Raw genomic sequence first — 20,926 nt, 5'->3', positions numbered from 1 at the left:
CAATACAAATTAAAAAAATACAAATAAAGGACCTACCCACGAGGTGCTGACACAAACTCTACACTAACATGATGCAATAGAATGAAAGAATATTACCCTCCATCTCCCTCCCGTTTCTTCCCCCCCAATCACATGATGTCTATGACAATAGTGTCTCATACTGAATGTAATCAAACTGTGAAAAAGACTCTATGAATCAAAAATGGATACGCAAGATTATTTTCCTTGTTTATTTGTTTGCTTTGTAACACATCGTTAATAAAAACTAATTTAAAAATAAAAATCCTGACATTTAATTGCAATATGTATATCTCCTCACTTCACTCCTGCCCACCCAATAGAAGTACAACATGGGCAGGCATCCTTTCAGCTTCTCCAGCTGCTAAACCCAGAGGTGGATCTGAAAGAGGAAAAATAGAAAACAAGGGTGAGAACATGGGTGGGGCTATTCATGTTAATTTTTCCCTTGCACAATATGCTAGTTTCTACACAAACACATGCATGTCTATCCTTCATCCATGCAAACATGAAAGAACTGGCAAGGGTTGTGAACTTCCAAGGGCGAGCGAGAGGGGCCTGGAGGGTCAGATTTGGCTCCTGGGTCAGAGGTTCCCCACCCTTGCCTGAATCCAAGAATCCTGGAGAGTTTGGGGCTCTAAGGAGACTTCCAACTGGTCCAGGCTAGTTGAGTGGTCTTGGACCCCCTTTTCCCCAAAAGGGAACAAACTTCTTAAGCTGCTTATTTTTTAAAAAGGGAAGAAAAACCCAAATATCTCTTTGTCACAGCCCAGTGTTACCAATTCTCATATTCCATCCCAAGTGAGTCTTCAAAGCACAAGCATTTATTAGGTTTAAAAATAGCCAAAGAGTAAGGACTGGAGAACAAGTGTGCCCACTGCTCCACATTCCCCTCATTGCTCCCCATTAGCCAAGGAGGAAGACATCTCCCCAAGATCCCCCCCCCAAAAAAGTGTTGAGATTGCCAATCTGCCTGGGTGAAAGGCCCAGCTTATTTTTAGCTTGCTTCATGGCACCTTGCCCTGTTTTGGGTACTTCTACAAGCCTTGCAAGTGAGGCTAAGTCCAGAGGCCTTCCCCCTACCCCACCCAACCAATAAATAATATTTCTGTCTCAGGGACTGCTTTGTTTTAACTGCTTGTATGTAAGTTACTCTAGGAGACTTTCTGGCAGAAGAACAGGTAAAAATGCTTTTTAAAAAGAAAGAAAGAAATATGATTCCCCTCTGTAGCTCCTGGTGTCTGGATATGTGGCCTTGCTTTGTCTTTCTTGTACCAGTTTATTTTCCTTTACCCTCTCAGGCTGCCTCTCCAGTGTAGTGATCAGGTGGGATTGCTATGAGGAATTATAAAAAATATGGAGCAAGCCATTTGTGTCAGCAATGAAAGCATTGCGTTGACTGGGTTTGAGCCATTTTGATATGATTTCTGATCAATCCACGTCTCTGCATCTCCGTCGTATTTCTCCGCCTGACCGGCACGTATCAGCATTCTAAACACAGGCCAGTTGCTTCATTAGACATCCAGGGTCATAAAGATAGAAGGTAGCTTTGATGGAGTTTGTTAATCTTTAGATAGATCTTAAGGGCCATGTCAGGGAACTGACATCAGAGCGGGAGGCGAAGGGGAGGCTCCTAGATGATGCTGGAGAAGGACCCAGCAGTAGGGGGAGAAGCAGCTCAGTGGAGGGGGAAGCATTTAAGCGCAACACCAGGAACAAAAGTGAGCTGATGGGGAAATCGGAGAGAGGGCTCACGGACTCTTCACTGGAACTCAGTGAGGAGGGGACAGGTCCTCCGCTACCTACGCCCACCCTGCGCAGAAGGCTCCCGCGCAGTGAGAGGCGGAGGAGATTGGGTGTCAAACAACTCTTATGTTGGAAGAGATTCAAGAAACGCCCACTGACGGATTCTGCTAGTGACTGAGACAGTCATGATGAGAAAGGGCTGTGCAGTCAGAAAGGTTTAACAAGGCAAATTAGCCTAGAGAGGCACCAGTTTACGCACGAGTAACTCATAATCATCACAGGCCAGGAAGAGAGTTCACAAGGAGATGGTAAATACTACCTGTCCTTCCTCTCCTGTTTACTGCTGTTTACAACCTCCGGGTTTCCTAAAAACATTCCTCCTTGATTCCTGTTTTATTTACTCTGAACTACTATGCATGCTCAAATTAGCTCTTTGTAGTTTTAACTTTAACTTTGTCCCCACGTGGGGTTTTTGAAATGCTCAGAGGAAATCTGATTGGTTCTTATGAACACTGTGTAAAAAGTTCTTTTGTGAATAAAACAACCTGGGCCAAGGGGTGGACAGGATTATTATTGGCACTCCTCCCAGAGTCTTGCTGGTCAAGCCTCGTGTATATTTTATTAATCAGAGTCCAATCCTTCCTTGCTTTTGGGACGCAACATCCAGGCCTTCTCCTTTTGACCCTTCCCCTTTTCCAACACTCTTTTCAAAAGATCACCTCCCCCACATCTGAGGCCTCCTCCTGCTTGTTTCATGGGGAAACCTGTGGCTCGCCAGATCTCTTGTAAGACTCCATCTCCCATCAGCCCTAACCAGCCTGGCCTTAGAAGCTCATGGACCTGAGCAGCTGAGAGCTAATGGCAGGCAAGATTCTTCTTCCCACTCTTCCTACCTCTGAAATTAAAAGGCAGCTCAGCCAATCACTGCCAGGCTGCACCACTGGCCAGTCCCATAAGCACTGACATCTCCCAGCAGCATACAAAACTTTCTTTGAACATTCTGGACTTGATTTTTGATAGCGCTGATAGATTAGTGTTTTCAGTTTGCCTGTTTGTTTTATTGTACTTTATAGACACCCCTTGTCTCTGCTGAGAGATGAGGGGAGATTGTTTTGTATTATGAAAATTGTGTTAATAATACTAATAACAATAACAACAACAACAAAAGGCACAGCTTTTGACCACCTGTGATGCTCCATATATTTTAGACTACTGCCTGGGGCTGATGGGGAGATGGGAGTCTCACAATGCCTCTGCAGGCCAAGACTGATGGTTGCTGTACCAGGATGGCAAAGCCTGCTTTGGCACACAGTGCTTGTGGCTTTCAGGAACTTTTCCAATGGTGGACACACTGCTGCCTCAGTTTACTCAGGAGAGCTCTGCAACCCACAGAGCATTTACTGAGTTCCCACTTTGTGGAGCATTCCAAAAATAGTTGCTTAAAGTCCTACTTTTACAAAGGAAAAAAGTGCAGGGTGAAGAATAGAAGAAAAGAGCAGCCTATTTCTAAGGGAGGATCAGGTCCCCGAGAGAAACACTGCCTTCTAGATCTTAAGCTTCTCATGAATGTATTTACAAGGGGAAATGAGAGAGGGAACAAAGCCCACAGTCATCTCTTGCTGCTTCAAAATTCAAGCAGGGATTACCATATTTAATAATATATTTCACCTCAAAAGCAGCTCTCTTTCTGGCACAAAATAAACCGAAAAAGCCTACCGACAACATGGAAGGCAGCACGAGAGAGACTTACACATTAGACGATCCAAAGCCAAAGCCTGTAAGGGGTGAGGGGAAATGCAATGTTAAAGGGGTTATTGGATAGGTTATATTACAAAACACATATTAAGGAACGGTGTCAGGATTCCAAGCCAGCCTCAAAGCCACACTGTCACATCAGCACAGTTTTTCTCTGCCCCCTAACCAGTATCCAATCACACCAGTTCTCCATCTAGTGTTTAACTCTAACCTGCAACCAAAGCTCTTCTTTTAATTCATACACAGAGGGAGCTGCCTTCTAAAGAGTCAGACCATTGGTTCCATCTAGCTCAGTACTGTCAACCGTTAGCAGCTTCTTGGGGGTGATTCCCAGCAACTGGGAGCACCTTCCCTCTGACAGCAGAGGTAGAACACAGCCTAATTCCTCCTTGAATTTGTCCAACCCCCTTTTAGAGCCACCCAAGTTAGTGGCTGTAACTACTTGTGAGAGCAAATTTTAATTATGGGCTGTGTGAAGGAGGACTTCCATTTTCCCTGTTCTGAGAAAAAAATCCTCAAAACATCTAAGAACCAGGTGGAGGGCAAGGACAAGGGGATGGAAACTCTGCACATGCTCATGAGCAGACTTTGCAAACTCCTACTCAGAAGGTGCAGAGAGCAATAAGCCCGAGAAATGAATGGCGGCGGAAGGTTTCTGGGTTTGGGGGCTTAACATCAGCTTTGGTGTGTTTTGTAAATTGCTAAAAATATTTAAACAATTTATGTACTGCTTAACTGCAGTTGTCTCTAGGTGGTTAAAAAGGCTCTAACCCTCACATAAAGGTTTTAAAAGTATGGTTAAACATATACATTTCTTTCTATTTTCCCACCCCGAAAGGGGATAGAAAGGATGTACGCTGGATACAGTTATGTCCCTCAGTCTCTCCAACAGAGAGCCAGTGTGGTGTAGCCAGTTAAAAGTGTTGGACTAGGGTTTAAATCCACGCTCAGCCACAAAGTTCACTGGGTGTGACCTTGAGCCAGTCATTGCCTCTCAGCCTAACCTACCTCACAGGGTTGTTGTGAGTCGTTGAATGAGGGAGAGAAACCATGTACACCACCCTGAGCAACTTGGAGAGAAAGGTGGGACATAAATGCAATAAAAAATTAAAAAGCAACCCCTGCTCCCCTTTAAGATACGATTAAGCTTGGTTTGCATCTGAAATCCAGCCCCTAACAGTTTATGACTGACCAAGTGCTGAAGCTCCCCACGCTCCCACCTCTCCAAGCTCCCTCCTATTTAGGGTCAAGAACAGCTCATACCTCCTCCTCCACTCGACCCAAAAGCGGAGAAGCCAGTGCCTTGTGTGCCAAAACCCGTAGGCTGCTGAGAGAGGGATCCAAAGGTAGGGGTGTTCTGGCTTGCCAGTGTTCCGAATGACACTGTGTTGACTGTGCCACCAAACCTGTGGAACAGAAAGCAGGAGCAAGCGGTGGGTTAAAGAGGGTGTGGCTTTTAAAAAAGATAAGTGAAGCAAAAAGAGCTAGATGAAGGCAGAAATCCATAATCAGCCAACTTGGGTGCTGTAGATGGCAAGGGAGGCCATGTTGGTACTGCTGCCTGGATTGGTGTTCTGCCCGGACAGGGTCTGCTCAATGGTGGCTCCCTGTTGGTGGAATGCCCTCCTTGGTGAGGTGCATCTGCCTTCCTTTTATTAACAGAGCCACCCGTCTGCCAATCAACTGACATCACAATGACATCAGGCAATGGGGTGCTTTGAAGTCCCCACAATGAGGACTTCAAAGCACTGTACAAGGCTGTTAAATAAAATAGCACAGTGTGTTGTAGTACCACTGATCAGCTGATGGTCAAGGTTTCAATGCACTAAGCAGGGGCTCCCTGGGTTTGGCTCTTTGCAAGCACCAAAGATCAGCTGGCAGCAGCAGCCCCATGGAGCTTGAAGTAAGCTGATAGGCACTGCTTGACTTCCAATCCCAGCTCACTTTGCTATACAGTTCTCCATGGGGAACTCTGTAGTGCAGCCAATCCTAACCAGCTTGGTGATTTGCAATGAAAGCAAGCTTCCCTGGCTTTAAGGTTCCTGACTGCACAATGGCAACTGTCCCTTGCACAGGTGGGTGGGGTTTGGTGAAAATTGTATACAGTGATACCTCTGGTTGCGAACGGGATCCGTTCTGGAGGCCCGTTTGCAACATGAATAGAACATAACCCGCAGTGCCACGTCTGCGCACGCATGGGTTGCAATTCACCGCTTCTGCACATGCGCATGACGTCATTTTGTGCATCTGCACATGCGCGAGCCACGAAACCCGGAAGTAATCCTTTCTGGTACTTCCGTGGGATGCAACCTGAAAAAACGTATCATGAAGCAAACGTAACATGAGCTATGACTGTAATTCATTGCTGTTACCTGCCCCAGGACCTTCTGGCAAAGGGTAAATAAGAAATCTGATTAAAGAAATCAATATAGTGAAATGAAGGGTGGCTTGCAGAATATTTATTCAAACTAAAAAAGAAAAATGGGGCACCTGGATATCACTGCAACCCCCCCCCTCCCAAGACCCTGTTGTTTTGTTGCTGTTGTTGTTGTGGCTTACCCAAATCCTCCAGCATTGGCAGCCGCCGTCCCCTCTCCGAAGACTTTGCCTCCTGTCGAGCCCAGAGGGCTTGCAAAGGCTGGGGCTGAACCGAATGCTGGCACCCCTCCGAACCCGGGGGAGCCCCCAAAAGTGGGAGGGCTGCCGAACACAGGAGCAGCTCCAAAGCCACCTGAGCAAACACAGAGGCAAACAAAGAAAAACAAAAGGAAGGGGACATACACAAGCAAAAGAATAAATAAAAAGTCAAAATAGCAGAGAGAGAGAGAAAGAGAGAGAAAGGCAAGGCAAAAAGAGCAAAGAAAGAAGAAATCAGAGTTAGGACATTTCCCGGTGCAGAAGCCCCACAGACCTGAACTTGTGGGGAAGAGGGGCTTTATTTGTGCTGCAGAAGCAATGGGACCCTGACACACTTTCAAAAGCCCCCATTTCATCCTAGAAAGCATGAAGTCAGTAAATATTTCAAAATACCCTCTGCCCTCCTTTTTTAAGGTGCAACTAAAAAAAAGGAAATGGGGGGGGGGGACAATAGTCTGATGAGTCCTCTCTGGTTTTGGCCTCTTGGGCAAAGCAAAGAACGTAGATCAGGCTCAACACCTTTTTGGATGTCAGAACTCAGGATTCTGAACTCTCCCTGTAAGAGACACTCTCTCTCTCTCTCTCTCTCTCTCTCTGTGTGTGTGTGTGTGAGAGAGAGAGAGAGAGAGAGACAGACAGAGAGAGAGAGAGAGAGAGAGAGAGAGAAGCATTGCTTAATTCAAGAGGCAAAAGCGGGAATGGGGTGGGGAAGCAGAAAGGAACAGCTTTAGGCAGAGGCAGGCCTTAACTAGATTTTTCCTCTTTTTTGTTTAGAGTTGCAATCTATGTCTGCAAAGGAGACGTGAACTATCGGATTTACAGCACTGCATTCCCCCCCAACTTCCCATCTAAGGGGAACCTCGACCTCCTGCTGGCCTTCATTCAAGAGAGTCCGGCCTTCATTCAAGAGAGTCCGGCCTTCATTCAAGAGAGTCTGCAAATCGGCAACCCTCACCCCCAACTCTCCACTCTCCCCCCCCCCAAGAATGCACCAAAGAGAGAGAGAGACAGCGAGGAAGAGAGAGGGGGGTTTGGGGATGGGAGAGTTTCTCATTAAGAGTTGCCTTCTTTACCCTCCGCACAGCACTTACTGCAAAAGGGATGGCTAGATTCTGCAGGCATGTCCTTAAGAAGAAAAACCTTAGACATGAATTAAAAGAAAAACAGGCCAAGAACTCCCGCTCTAGAGCACCTGCATGAAAAAGCAGCAGTTGCTGCTGCCACCACCAGCAGCAGCTCTCAGCAAAAGATGGGGGAAAGGAGGGGGGAAGCTAGCAGTTGCTAAGGTAGCTGTTTTCTGATGTTGCCAGCAAAACTGCAACCATTTCAGCACAGCGGTGTGTTGCACCCTAGAGACAAGCTAACCACACACCCCTGACCTGTCACAAGCAGACCAGGAGGAAAGCAAGACATTCCCAAGTCTATGATGCCATTTCCTGTCATCCCCACTTTCATTTTAACTGATGCCAAGCTTTATTTATTTATTTATCAGTGTTTGCACATTACTCTTCAGTTCCAGCCCCTGAAAAAGGCTCCTCGAGCAGCCTGTATCTGTGAAATCAACTGAAAACAAGGCTGGCTTACAAGCTTAAAAAAAGACAACACATGACAAACGAGGAAAATGGGACAAGAAGGGAAGAGGAAAAAAGCAAATCTGGGCACCCGTTCTTAAACAGCCATTCTTATAAGGACCAGCTGGCTTGATGGAGCTGGTATTCTGGCAGAGTTGATGGGATGAGCCCTGCTTCCCATCTCTCCTACTGAGGCAGCCTAATGGGAATGACTGGTGACAGCTGAGGAAGGGGGTCTTTATTCCCCACCCCCCAAAAAAGGTTATTTTCTGAGTTGCTTTTCAGGGCCATTCCCTCACAAAGAAACGTACGTAAAAAAGGAAGGATGCGAAGAGACACTAGGTGCATGGGAAATAAAAAGTATTCAAGGTCTGCTTGAAAGTCTGCTTGCAGCTTCTCTCATACAGCCAGTAACATCTTGGCCTTTTCCTAGGAATGCAAAAAAGCCATTGGGCACGATTCACACTGGGAGTGACATCATCGCACACACCATCTTTTGAGCCTCTCCTGTAAAAACAAACTTATGGCTCACACGGGAAGTGTGTGACACTGAGCCAAGAACTGAACCAATTTGTTTGCCTTCACCTCACCAACATGACAGCAGGTACAAATCTGGCTAGTAGGAAGGAATGTGTGATGGAGCCTTTCTGGTGGTGGCCTCTTCGCCTATGTAACATCCTTCTCTGGGAGAGACATTTGTTTCCACCCCCATTTTCTTTTAGACACTCCTTTTCCAATTCACCTTTGGTTAGGAAGCTGGTGGGGCATTAGAACACCCTCCCTATTGTCAGCATGATGGCATCTGATGACACAGGCTGACTTGACGGTCGGTGGGGATGTGTGCCATTTTTGTGTGTTTATGTTGCTCTTTTTTTAGCTTTTGGAAATTTCCAACTGTATGTGGTTCTGAAGACCAGAGCTGCAATGCTGTTATTTAATTGTGTGACTTTTACTTATTTATCTGCAACCCCCTTCGAATCAGCCTTGGTCCTGAAAAGCAGCATAAAATAATAATATTCTAAAGTAAAGGAGGAAAGCCAAAGAAAGCAGCCCTGTAGGGTCAGACCAAAGGCCCATCATCACAGGGGTGGATAACATCAGGTCTGGGGGACAAATGTAAGGGCTCCCCTGCCTAGTCCTTGGGACCTTCCCCAGATAACACACATGACCCCACTTTGCACCTTCCTTGGCCAAAATGTGCCCTTGAACTCTGACAATGCCTTTTGCTTGCCTGAATGGAGAACAGCAAGTGGATGTGAGAAGAAAGCAGCCTACAGGGACAAATGTCCCTATAAAGGGACAATTTATAATCATTGCTCCGTCCACTATTGCCTCTGGACCTCTCCAGCACTGGCATGGTGGTCCTTGGGCTTAGAAAGTGTCCATACCCCATGCCTATCCAGTCCAAAACCCTGTTTTTGTTAGGATATAGTTCCGTTCCTCCTTAAAAGAGTCAGGCATGATTGCTGTGTGTCACATGCCTGTTTACTCCCTGCACTGTTCTCGCTGGGAACTTCCGTTTTGTATATAGCTTTTGTTCTGGCTGTTTTCCTCGACACGGATGCAAGCAGTCATGTTTTTCCTTTGTTCTGACCTACGTTGAATAAAGCTGTAAATATGCTCTTCTGTCTGAATCTTCCGTTGCGGAGACTGCTGAAAAGGGCGTGCATGAGTCTTGGAATGTGTCTGAGGCTCGTGTCGCTAATTGACTGATGCTGTTTCCACGGGAGACCGGTGATCATCTGGAGATGACGTGTAGGCTACCTGATGCCTCTGCCTCCCTGGCAGTATCCCAACAACAAGGTTATGGGCCCAGATTCACGGCACTTACAGGAGAGTAAGACTGCAAAAGACTGTGAGAGGTATGTGGAAAAGGGAGGCTTTTCTGATGCCGTAGCAGAGACTTTGAAGTCCGGCAGACTAATTAGGCTGGCAGAGAAGAGCCAGAAGGCCTCGTAATTTATGACCTGCCAAAGATAAGGAGTCTTTGAAGGGAATAAGGCTCACGGCTGAAGAGCTGAAATGGAGCTTTTACAAGCCTCAGATGGGGTTCCATACCCAAAGCTTAATGGCCACAACTATCAGACCTGGGCAAGGTACTGTGAGAGCCTGTTGAGACAGTTTGGAGTGTGGCACACTGTGTATGAAGCCCCTCCAGTTCCTCTGACAGATAGATGGAGGGCCGAGGATTCAAGGGCCATAGACATGATCGTCTTGTCCATCTCTCTGGAGGAAACTGTAACACTGGCTGGCAACACGACAGCAAGTCAGATGTGGAATGCTTTGAAAGTAGCCCATCTGGCAGCCTTCCCAGCACAGAGTTTGACTGTGTCGGAGGGCCTGGCTGTTTCCCAGATTGCGAGTGGTTGCAGGGATGCCGAGGGCACCGGTTGCAAGCTGCAGGGGGAGCTGACTATGACATCATCCCAGACAGCATTCCAGCCTCCAGAGGGAGCGAAGGAGTCGGCAGCTGAGAGCTCTGTTTCCTGTGAGAACCAAGGTCATCTTCGCAGAAGTCGGAAGGCGAGATGTAAACAGAGACAAAAGCCTGCAGATGGCCAGGAGCAGGGGGGGCAAGCAGCAGCCCAAGCCGGTGGAAAACAAGGTTTTGTTTGCGGGAACTGCTTCTCCAAAGGCCAAAGGCAAATTTGTTGTCGATTCTGGAGCCACAAGGCACGTGTGTAAATCGGCACCTGTTTATCTCCTTCACGCCTCAAGATGGAGAGATCCAACAGGCTGATGGAAAGACGTTGAGAATTGCAGGAGTCGGGACAGTGAAACTGGCAAGTCTGCACTCAACCATCAGCGAAGTACTTTTTGTTCCAGATTCTGCAGACAATTTGCTCAGCGTCCCACAGCTGACTGGGCGTGGCTTTGAGATTTCCTTCAAGAGGAGCGTCTGTGTCATCAGGAAAGGCAAAGAGGACATTTTGCATGCAAAGTTTATAGATGGCTTGTTCTGTATAAATTATGATGACAATACTGTTGATGTGTCTAATGTTGAATCATGTTGTGTTGCACAAACTAACAAAGTTCTTCATGCAGGATGTATTCACGAGGTGCACCGAAGATTTGGTCACATGTCTTGGCAGGCACTGGCCAAGATACCTGGGTTGGTTCAGGGTTTGAATATCAAGCCCTGTAAGTTTCACATGAAATGTGTATCTTGTGCAGAGAACAAGGTGAAGGTTGCTCTGAAAGGCAAGGTGTCTAGCAGACAGGCTTCCAATCCCTATCAGCTAGTCCACGCAGACCTAGTTGGTCCACTTGCGCTCTCTTTGGGTGGAGCAAGGTACTTCATGGTTTTAATTGATTCTTTTTCCAGGTACATTCATGTGTTTATGCTCCAACAGAAGTCAGAAGTGTTTCCTAAGTTCAAGGCATTCTGTGCTTGGTTGGAGAAGCCTCACAGTAAACACATTGGCTGTTTGTTTACTGATCGAGGCGGTGAATTCACTTCTCAGCAGTTTGAAGCTTTCCTGACTGAGAAGGCAATCCAACATAGCCTCTCAACTCCTTTTTTTTAAAAAAATAATTTTTATTAACCATCAAATCAAATCAAATTGCATCACATAAATTCCGAATTACAAAGCCGAATTTTAATTTTTTTGTTGGGGGTACCCATATTTCAAGTTCCGAAGGGGATTCCAATCATCTTCTTGCTGCTGCGTTAATATCCACAAATCTGTCCAAATAATGTTCATAATTCTATCCAGTCCTATCTTGCTGTTCCCACATCTCATCTTATTCATATATTTTTCTTTTTTCTTTGTGATCTCTTCTGATAATCTCCTTAAGCAGGTAAACACCAGTTGTAATCCTGTGTGAATTTTTTCGTTCGTCCAATCACCATATCAAGATGGTTTCCATATATCATCACTTCCATAAATAAAAGCACTCTTTCCATCATTAATCTTCGCAAATCTGTCGCCTTCTTTAGTCCTCTGAGGAGGCTCGCCCGCAATATGAAAACAGATCCATTCCTCCTCCCAGACATAAGTCTTTCGACAGAACTTGCCAAAATGGCGACACTGTTTTTTACTGCGTCATCCCAAAGCTCTTATACTTTCCACGATCTCCTCAAAACATGCTTTTGGTTAGAAATTATCTCCACACAGTCTTAAATCATCAGTTTAGGTAATTTAAGCGGCATTTCTGACTAGTGGGGGGGGGGGATTCTTGGTTAATCACATAGAGAAAAGAAAGGAAAGTTCCCCCCCCATCCAGTCCCGTTGCCGACATACCGAGCCTTGGTGTGTCTTCTCATGATATATTCCTGTTTATCCGACCCGTCTTCTTTCTCAGAGATCTCTTCAATTAGCAGTCTTTACTCCCCATTCTTCCTTGAAATATGTGTGTTTGCTTCCTCCTAATTGTTTCTTTTGAAGTTGCTGCAGCTAGAGGCGCGAATCAGAGACAGCGTCCAGGAGAGCCGAAGTCCACACAAGGGCTTTCTGCCTAGTGCCCCCACCCCCTCGGGTTCGGGAGTGGTATAGGGCACAGCAGGCAAGGGCAGTCCCCCCCACTCACATGGGGGGGGCAGGGAGGCTGCATACTCCCATCACAGCCTCTTAATTACCTCGTGTGGGTCGGAGAGATGTTATTGTCGGCCATCTTCCAATGCGCCCCTAGTAACATAGCCTCTCAACTCCTAGATCTCCATGGGAGAATGGACTTTGTGAGCGAGCAAACGAAACTTTGCTGCAAGGCCTAAAAACCTTGTTGCATGATGCCAATCTCCCTGAGAAATATTGGGGCGAAGCTTTATTGTGCTTCCTTTATTCCTATAACAGGAGACTGTCATCACCTATTGTTTGTACTCCCTATGAGAAGATGTTTGGTAAGAAACCTTACGTCAAGCACATGAGAATCTTTGGTTCTGACATGTGGGTCCACACCCCACAGAGCAGCAAGCTTGGGAAGCGTGGGGCACATGGTTTGTTCATGGGGTACGAAAAAGGTGCATACAGGGTATTCATGACTGACTCTAAGTCCATTAGGTTCACAAAGAGTGTTGAGTACAATCCCAAGTGGGGGGGAAATGTGCGAATTTTCCAGAGTCACTAAAAGGAGGATGAAGATGATGTGAAAGAAGCAGATGATGTTGAGGTAGAAGAGGAAGCTGAGGATGATGATCAGAGTTCGGATTCCAGCTCAGTGGGCAGCACTGCTGCTGTTGTCAGTGACAGTGATGACACAGCGGACTACAAGAGCGCAAAGGCCTCAGTCAGACTATCTGATGCGTCTGACACTGAACTGGAAGAACCACTGTTCACCATTGGCCACTTTTCTCCTAAGAAGGAGGAGATGAGTGCAGAAGACTTGCGTCTAGTACGCACATCTGAAAGGGCCACAAAAGGCAAACCTCCAAAGAGATTTGCTGATGAGTTTGCTAAGACAGCAACTGCTGTTCTTAGTAGCTCAGAGAAGGTATGGGAACCTTCAAGCTTCAAAGAGGTTCAAGAGTTGACCTTTAAAGATGCTGAGCCATGGCTTAATGCTATGAAGGCTGAAGTTGATTCCTTGGATAGGAACCAAACCTGGGAGCTAGTCCCAGTAGTCCCAGGAATGAGACTGGTTGGCAGCAAAAGGGTCTTCAAGGCCAAGACAAACCAGACTGGCAAGGTTGTCAGACACAAAGCCAGATTGGTTGCCAGAGGTTTTTCACAGGTACCAGGACAGGATTACCACGAGACCTACTCACTCACCGTCAAGTATGAGAGCATTAGGCTAATGCTCAAGATTGCTGCAGAGGAGAAAGTGCATGTTTCTCATCACGACATGAACACAGCTTTTTTGTACGCGGCTTTGGGGGAGGAGCTGTATATGCTTCCACCTGATGGAATGCAGATACAGAAGGGAATGGTCTGTAAAGTACGGAAATCCTTATATGGTCTCAAGCAGAGTGCCAGGTGTTGGGACACAAAACTCACTGAGACATTGCTTTCTCTAGGTTTTCACAAAGGCAAAGCTGATCCATGTGTGTTTGTCAAGGAGGAAGGGCAAAACAAACTGTAATGTTTGTGTTTTGTTGATGATCGTCTTCTGTTTTGGAAGAATCAAGCTTTGTACCAAAGCACCCTAGCTCAGCTGAAGGAGCACTTTGACATGAAGGATCTTGGTGAGGTATCCAACTATCTTTCTCTGAAGGTGGAGAGGGACCAAGCAGGTAATTTTCTGGTACACCAAACACAGAAAATTGCTGATGTATTAACCAGGTTGAATTTGGTTGATGCAAACCCAGCAGACACACCGATGGTGACAGTTTACCAGGTAGATAGTACTGCTGAAGCATTTTCTGACACCACACTTTACAGATGCATTCTAGGCAAGCTGAATTTCACTGCTAGATGTTCAAGACCTGACATAGCTGTAAGCACTAACCTGCTTAGCAGACATGCTAACAATCCTACTGTTCAGGATTGGAAAGCTCTGAAGCGCATAGCCCGCTATTTGAAGGGGACTATGCACTACAGGCTGAGGTTCACCCGTCAGAAGACTGGAGGTCTTGAAATCTTTGCAGATGCTAGTTTTGGAAGTGACACCATGGATGGTACAAGCACTTCTGGAGTATGCTACATGTACAACCACTGTCTGTTTTGTGAGATAAGATGGCGTGCGGCACACTTCCCCTGTGCCTTTGGATGCTTGTGCCGACAGAAGACGTGAGCTCTTTGAAGCTCTTAGCAGAGTTCTTTAGCAGCGGTAGAAGGTGTTGCCTTGTGTGTGGATAATAAATCAAACTGAACGCAGGCTTCTTGCTAATCTCTAACAGCCTTTAATGAGAAGAAAAACATCATAAATCAGTCTTGGCGAGAGAGCAGACATCCTTCTTGCCTCTCAGCCAAAAACGATAGGAAACTCACACACAAAGAAAGATTCCCGTATGTGAACCAAACCACGCCTCAGAATGTGAGACGTCACACAGAACTGTTTAACCCTGTAAGTTCTGATTCTCCTCACACCCCCTCTCGTCTCGCATCCTGAGGGAAACTGTGAGTATAACTCACCCCAAACACAACCCTTCACAGAACTCTCCATGTCGCTGGAAGGTCAAGGGTTTGGTAAACCCATCAGCTAGGTTCTCCCGGCTCGAACAATACTTGAGCCGTATCCAACCTGCTTGGACACTCTGACATACATTCTGGAAACGTATGTCCAAATGCTTGGTTCTGGACTTGAACTGTCCAGATTCTGCCAACCTAAGACAAGGTTGATTGTCTCCCCAAACAGTTATGGGCAAGTAACAATCCCCAAAGATCTCTTGGATCAAGCACCGGTAGAAGTCCAACTCCCTGCACAAATCCGACAACGCACTGAACTCCGCCTCAGTGGAAGAAAGTGCAATAAGACTTTGCTTCCAGGACTTCCACCCAACCAGGGATTCCCCGAACTTTACCACCAGCCCAGACACAGACTTCCTGTCCCCAAGAGATGCCCAATCGCTGTCACTCCAGCACGTAAGCCGTGCGTCACCTTCAGCTGACAACGTGAGGCAAAACTCTTTGGTATCCTGCAAATACCTCAACACTCTCTTGATGCCTTGCCAGGCATTCACACTGGGCTTTGTAGCCTCCCTGCTGAGCAGATTCACAACAAACGCTATGTCTGGTCTGCTCCACTGAGAGAGATACAACAGACTCCCTAGCGCTGACTGAAACACCTCAGGGTTTTGGAACTCAGAACGCTCCCCAAGCTGACTGTCCTTCACGAAGTTGGTCTCCATGGGCGTTCTGACCCCTGCACAGTCAGACATCCGGATCTTCTCAAGCAACTGCTCAATCTTGCCTTTCTGACTGAGCAAAAAACTCCCGTTCTGAGACCCGTCTATCCTAACGCCTAGATAAACCTGAACGGGACCAAGGTTTTTGAGCTTAAACTTCTTACCAAGCTCTTTGGCTAAACCTTGCACCTGTCTACCCTGGGAAGTAGGAGCATACACTTCAGTATAATGCAGCCCCCTTCTCTGCGTGAACCCTCTGGCTACAAGCCTTGCCTTGTACTGTGGTTCTCCAGACGCTGTGGGCTTAATCCTGTAAACCCAACGACAGCTCACAGCCTGCTTGCCCTCTGGCAGCTTCGTGGTGGAGAACACACCTAAGGACCTCACTGAGTTCAACGCCTTTCCCATTGCCTCTTGCCACCTCCTGGCTTCCGCTTCAGGCAACTGTTGAACCTCCTCAAAACTTTCTGGTTCGCGGACTTCCGGAGGTGGCGCCAACGGTAATGGCGGATTCCCTCTAACTCGGAGGGAAGCCGCTCCACAAAAATCGGGTCTGACACCGCTTCGGCGCAGCGGGGACCCTTCAAATCACAGGCGGGTGAAGCCTGTGACCCTGGGACTCGGCGGGCACTGTTTGCGCCCCCCCAATCTGCAAAGGAACCCGGCAAAGGGCTCCGGAACAGAGCGGGGAAGTGGCGCTGTGCTGTGAGTCGTCTGCTTCTTTTGTGGAGTGAAGCCGCGTAGCTGTTGCCGGAGAGCGCTGCCTTTTTTCCTGGACAATTCGGACTTTAAAATAAACACCCGTGAGTACTTAGAATTTGAACAAATGGGACAGTAAATGAAGATTTGCGAAAAGGACAGAATTGGATTATAAAAAAAAAGAAAAAAAACCTATTGAATTTGGTACGGAGCGGGAAGGGCTAAACAGGAAGTCACCCTTCCTTTCTTTTGTAAATAGAACAAAGCAAAGGCAATTTACACTAGAGCTTAGAAAATCGCTTTTAAAAGAGTGGATTCCAACATTTTAAACTGGGAAATTTTTTTGGACTATTTGAAGGAGTAAAAGGAAGTTATTTTCGTCCTGATCCTGGAGCGGGGAAGTCAGGACTGACGTGAATCTATCAAGATAATTGTGTGTGACAGATAGTTAAAAGAAGAAAATTCTTGCGACTTTACTGTTCCCTTTCGCATTTTAAAGGAATATATATGGATAAAGTATTTCAAGTATTTTGGAAATGTAGCAAAAACAAATATAAGTCTTCCCCCTAGGGGGAGCCTTTGAAACTGTAACTAATCCTAAGGACTTGACAGTTGCTACAAAATACCGTGGGAAAGTGTAACAATGTTTTCAGAAGTCTGGGTGAGCCTGCTCTACAAAACAAATACTCTACTGGAAGAATTACATGATAAGGTGAACCGGATGGCTAATTCGACTAGAAATCTTAGACAGGCAGTGGAATGTTTTGACCAGACTGTGGGAATATATGTGGAGTCTATCCAGGACTTAAACCAGGAGTGTGTTTTGACAGAACAGGGGTTTGTGGCATCAAATCAGGAGAGTGTTTTGACAGAACAGACCCAACAGGAGTTTGATCCTTCGGATTGGAAAAAGGAACTTGGAAAAAACCAGATTTGGGAAGGGAAAGTTCGGTGTGGTCTGGAAATGGGGGGCTGGATCGACCCCCCTACGTCGGGATATCTGGACTTCTTAAATACGGTAACAGGCTGCGATATGTTTGGGATTGTGGGGGCCCACAATTATGGAGGGCCCATGAAGTATGCTTTTAAACACTACATGGAATGCAGCGATGAATACGGAAAAGGGTCTGATCTGATGAGAAGGGCTAAAAACACTATTAAGTTGGAGTTACCACGAGCAAGAGACTACAGCCACAAATATGAAGAAGAGCAGCGGAAGGGCCATGGAAGTGACCTGAGGGCCTCGGACATAAGGTCACTGGGTTAGATTGGGGAATAAGGACTGACAAATCCCGGAACCAGGAGGAAGGGACGTTGGATAAAGATTGGACTTGCTTATGTGCTTCTTTTTCTCTTTTTTAACTAATAGAATGTTTTATAAAGTTGATGAATGATAGAAAAATGTTGGAAGAAATTACCTGGCTTTAGTAAAGATGTATAAAGAATTATGAAAGAACATTATAAACACAAGAAGTTGGTAAAGTTAAGACTTAAATTTTAAACTTTAAGGTTTATTTTAATATAGAAAGATAGGATCAAATTAGTTTAGAACTCTTTTTATGCCTTTTTTTTGAAATATGGAAAGGAAAGGATTTGCTGGGATAATTAATAACTAGAATACAAAGGAAGGGAGGAGGAGGAGGTCTAAGAAAGAAGGTAATGACAATTAAGGACTTGAAAATAATGAACTTGTTTTGGTTTTTTTTCTTTATTTTTCCTTTATATTTTCTATTTTCTCATATTTGTACCTTTATTTTTTGTATCTTTATTTTTTACTTTTTGTTTCTGTTTTGTTTTTGTGTAAGTTTTGTATTTTTCAAATTTCAATAAATATCATTAAAAAAAAAAAAAACTTTCTGGTTCGCACTGCGCTAAACCAACCCACACGCTGGTGACCTCAAACCTCTCAGGTGGTACCCCCTTTGTAGCGTGTGTGGAACGTCTGAGCACTGTCTCAGGTGCTCCCTCTGACCCACTGGGGCCAGCTAGTGTGTCCTTGTTATCAGAAGACTCCCCCTCTGACTTACTGCGTCTTCTGGCCTTCTGCACTTTACTAACGGGAGACGAAGGCTCACTTTTGGGATCTCTTTTAACAACCTGTGGAGATGCCCCTCCCTGTTCTTGACCCTGGTCAGAGACCTGGTCCTCATCAATAGGTTCAGCTTCTAACTCTCCCTCCTCAGCAGAATCAGACAGACACTCTGAGAGAACGTCAGGATTCGCATGGATCCTTGACCAACCACTCTGCTCACAGAACTCAGCACTCCTGCTGACTAGAATCCTGGACTGATCGCCTTCTGGATAGGCAAACCTCCACCCTTTTGTCCCAGGCTCGTACCCACAAAAGATCATTTTCCGGGACCTCGGGTCACCTTTCTTGCATTGAGCCTTTGGCACAAGCACCCAAGCTTCGCAACCAAACACACGGAAGAAATGCACCTTGGGCTTCTTCCGGTGCAGCAGAAAATAGGGCGTGTCTCCTACAACAGAGCTATAGGACCTGTTCAAAGTGAAGCTGGCAGCTTTCCAAGCTTCGGCCCAAAAGCTCTGAGGCAAACCAGAGTCAAACAGTAGAGCGTCAGCTGCCTCAGCTAACGTTTTGTTCCTGCGCTCCGCTACGCCATTCTCCTGCGGAGAAAAAGCAACCGTCAACCTGTGACTTATCCCCTTCTGGCGGAAGAAACTCTGCAGAGCAGACCCAGTGAACTCTCCGCCTCGGTCACTCTGAAAGCTCTGCACCTTGGTGGAAAACTGTAGTTCCACCGCCGCAACCCAGTCTTCGATCAGTTGAGCTGCCTCGCTTTTCCGTTTAAGCGAGAAGATCCAGCCGTTCCTCGAAAAATCATCTGTCAGCGTGAGCGCATACCTGGCTCTGCCCAGACTCGGTACTGGCATGGCTCCACAAAGGTCTGTATGCACTAGCTCAAAAGGCCTGGTGGTTACCCTCTCCGATCTAGGATAACTGCACCTTTTTATCTTTGCTCTTTTGCACGCCCTACAATCCAGAAATTTATCACATGCTTTCATCTTGCAACCCTCAGTGTACTCTGGTAACTTCTGGATATATAACTTCTGCGACATTCTCCTGTGCCACAAGTGAGCACACGAATCATGTGTGGGAACGTTAGCACACTGCGCCTGTGCTGTCTCAGTGTTCCCCTTACCCTCCAGAGGTGTCTCCAGAACAAAGAGGTTGTTCTGACATGCAACATTGACCAGTTGTTTCCCACCCCTGGAAATAGAACAGACATCATTTTCAAAGCAAACCTTATAACCCTCTTTTACAAGAGCAGATACAGATAAAAGACAACACTTCATTCCTGGCACAACGTAGACTTCCAGCTCTGCCTGTAAAAAAGAAACAAACACATTTCCAACAGTGATCAATTGTCTCTGTGAGCCATCAGCAAGAGTGACTGTTTTCCCAGTTGAAACAGCCCTGCAGTTCCACATTTCCACATCAGGTGATGGCTGGCTCCTGAGTCGATGACCCAATGCAGCATGCTGCCCTCACCGGAGTTGTCCTTCAGCGTTGCCATAGAGGCAGCTAGGTGATAAGAAGAACCGTCCTTCTCACTTCCTCTGTCACGTCCTCCCTTTGCATTCCCACGCTGGCCTCCTCTCCTAGACTGGCTGCCATGGAAACCTGGCTGGCTGCCATGAGGACTTGGCTGACTGCCATGGGAAGCGACCTTGGAGACATCCTGCCCAGCCTCTCTGGCTCTCCTCGGACAGGATCGGCGCAAATGGTCAACAGACCCGCAGACAAAACAATGACGAGTGGAAAAAGCCTGAACTGTGCCTTCTGGCTTGCCCCCCCCTCTGTTGCCGGCAGGGCACCCTGCGCCAGCTCGGCCCTCTCTGAGACAGCGTTCCTCCTCGTCACACAAACGACCAGTCACATACTGCAGCGTAAGATCCGCTTGCAACAGTCTCAGCTTGTTGAAAACAGAGAGCACCTTAGTCACATGCTGTCTGATGCTATCACCAGGACGCAGCTTCAGCTCAAACCAGCTTCTGGTGGTGTGGATCTTTGCCCCAGCTGTGGTCCTGTGGTGCACTCTCTCTAGTGCCTGATAGACCTCCTGGGCAGTCTCAAGACCCTCCACCAAAGGTAGCTGTGAGCCCTCCAAACTGAGCACAATAGCTCCTAGGGCTTTCTGGTCTTTCCTCTGTGAGGCTTGGGCAGCTGCAACAACCGCTGCTGCAGCTCCGGCTGCAGCTTGCTGTGGGGGCCCTCGGGTCGCCTCCCACAGACCCTTGGCTACCAGCCAGGCCTTCAGCTTCCTTGACCACTCCTCCCAGTTGCTCCCATTCAGCTTTGCAAAAGGGACTGAGTATGACACCTGGCCATCTGCCATCTTCTCCCCCGGGGCTGAGCCTACTCACGTAAACAGCAGCTCCTCTCGGCACCCGGTCCTGAAGATGAGATTGATCCTCCCCAGCAAGCCTCCCTGCCTCAAACGTTAGGCAGGGGCTCCAGCTGGCTTCTCCCACACACACAGGCACGACGTGGCAACAGCTTCCAAAGCTTGGCTAGCTTCCATAACCTGTGAGATAAGATGGCGTCCAGCACACTTCCCCTGTGCCTTTGGACGCTTGTGCCGACAGAAGACGTGAGCTCTTTGAAGCTCTTAGCAGAGTTCTTTAGCAGCGGTAGAAGGTGTTGCCTTGTGTGTGGATAATAAATCAAACTGAACGCAGGCTTCTTGTTAATCTCGAACAGCCTTTAATGAGAAGAAAAACATCATAAATCAGTCTTGGCGAGAGAGCAGAC

At 46.9% G+C, this 20,926-nt stretch overlaps 1 protein-coding gene across 1 annotated transcript in view; it reads right to left on the bottom strand.

The window, feature by feature from the left end:
• Positions 1-257: 257 nt before the first annotated feature.
• Positions 258-20,926, bottom strand: part of LOC308467638 (nuclear pore complex protein Nup214-like) — a 254,499-nt gene continuing 233,830 nt past the window's right edge. Inside the window, exons 33-36 of the mRNA XM_080989369.1 lie at positions 6,079-6,250; positions 4,783-4,925; positions 3,515-3,539; positions 258-400 (exon numbers count right to left, since the gene is read on the bottom strand). Of these exons, the coding sequence (XP_080845495.1) occupies positions 367-400; positions 3,515-3,539; positions 4,783-4,925; positions 6,079-6,250 (374 nt within the window). The 3' untranslated portion in view covers positions 258-366. The remainder of the gene's footprint in view (positions 401-3,514; positions 3,540-4,782; positions 4,926-6,078; positions 6,251-20,926) is intronic.

The sequence above is a fragment of the Podarcis pityusensis genome (assembly GCF_964106645.2).
Source record: "Podarcis pityusensis genome assembly, chromosome: W".
In the NCBI taxonomy this organism is placed as follows: domain Eukaryota; kingdom Metazoa; phylum Chordata; class Lepidosauria; order Squamata; family Lacertidae; genus Podarcis; species Podarcis pityusensis.
The sequence above is the reverse complement of the archived record's forward strand: the minus strand, read 5'-3'. Positions and strand labels throughout refer to the sequence as shown.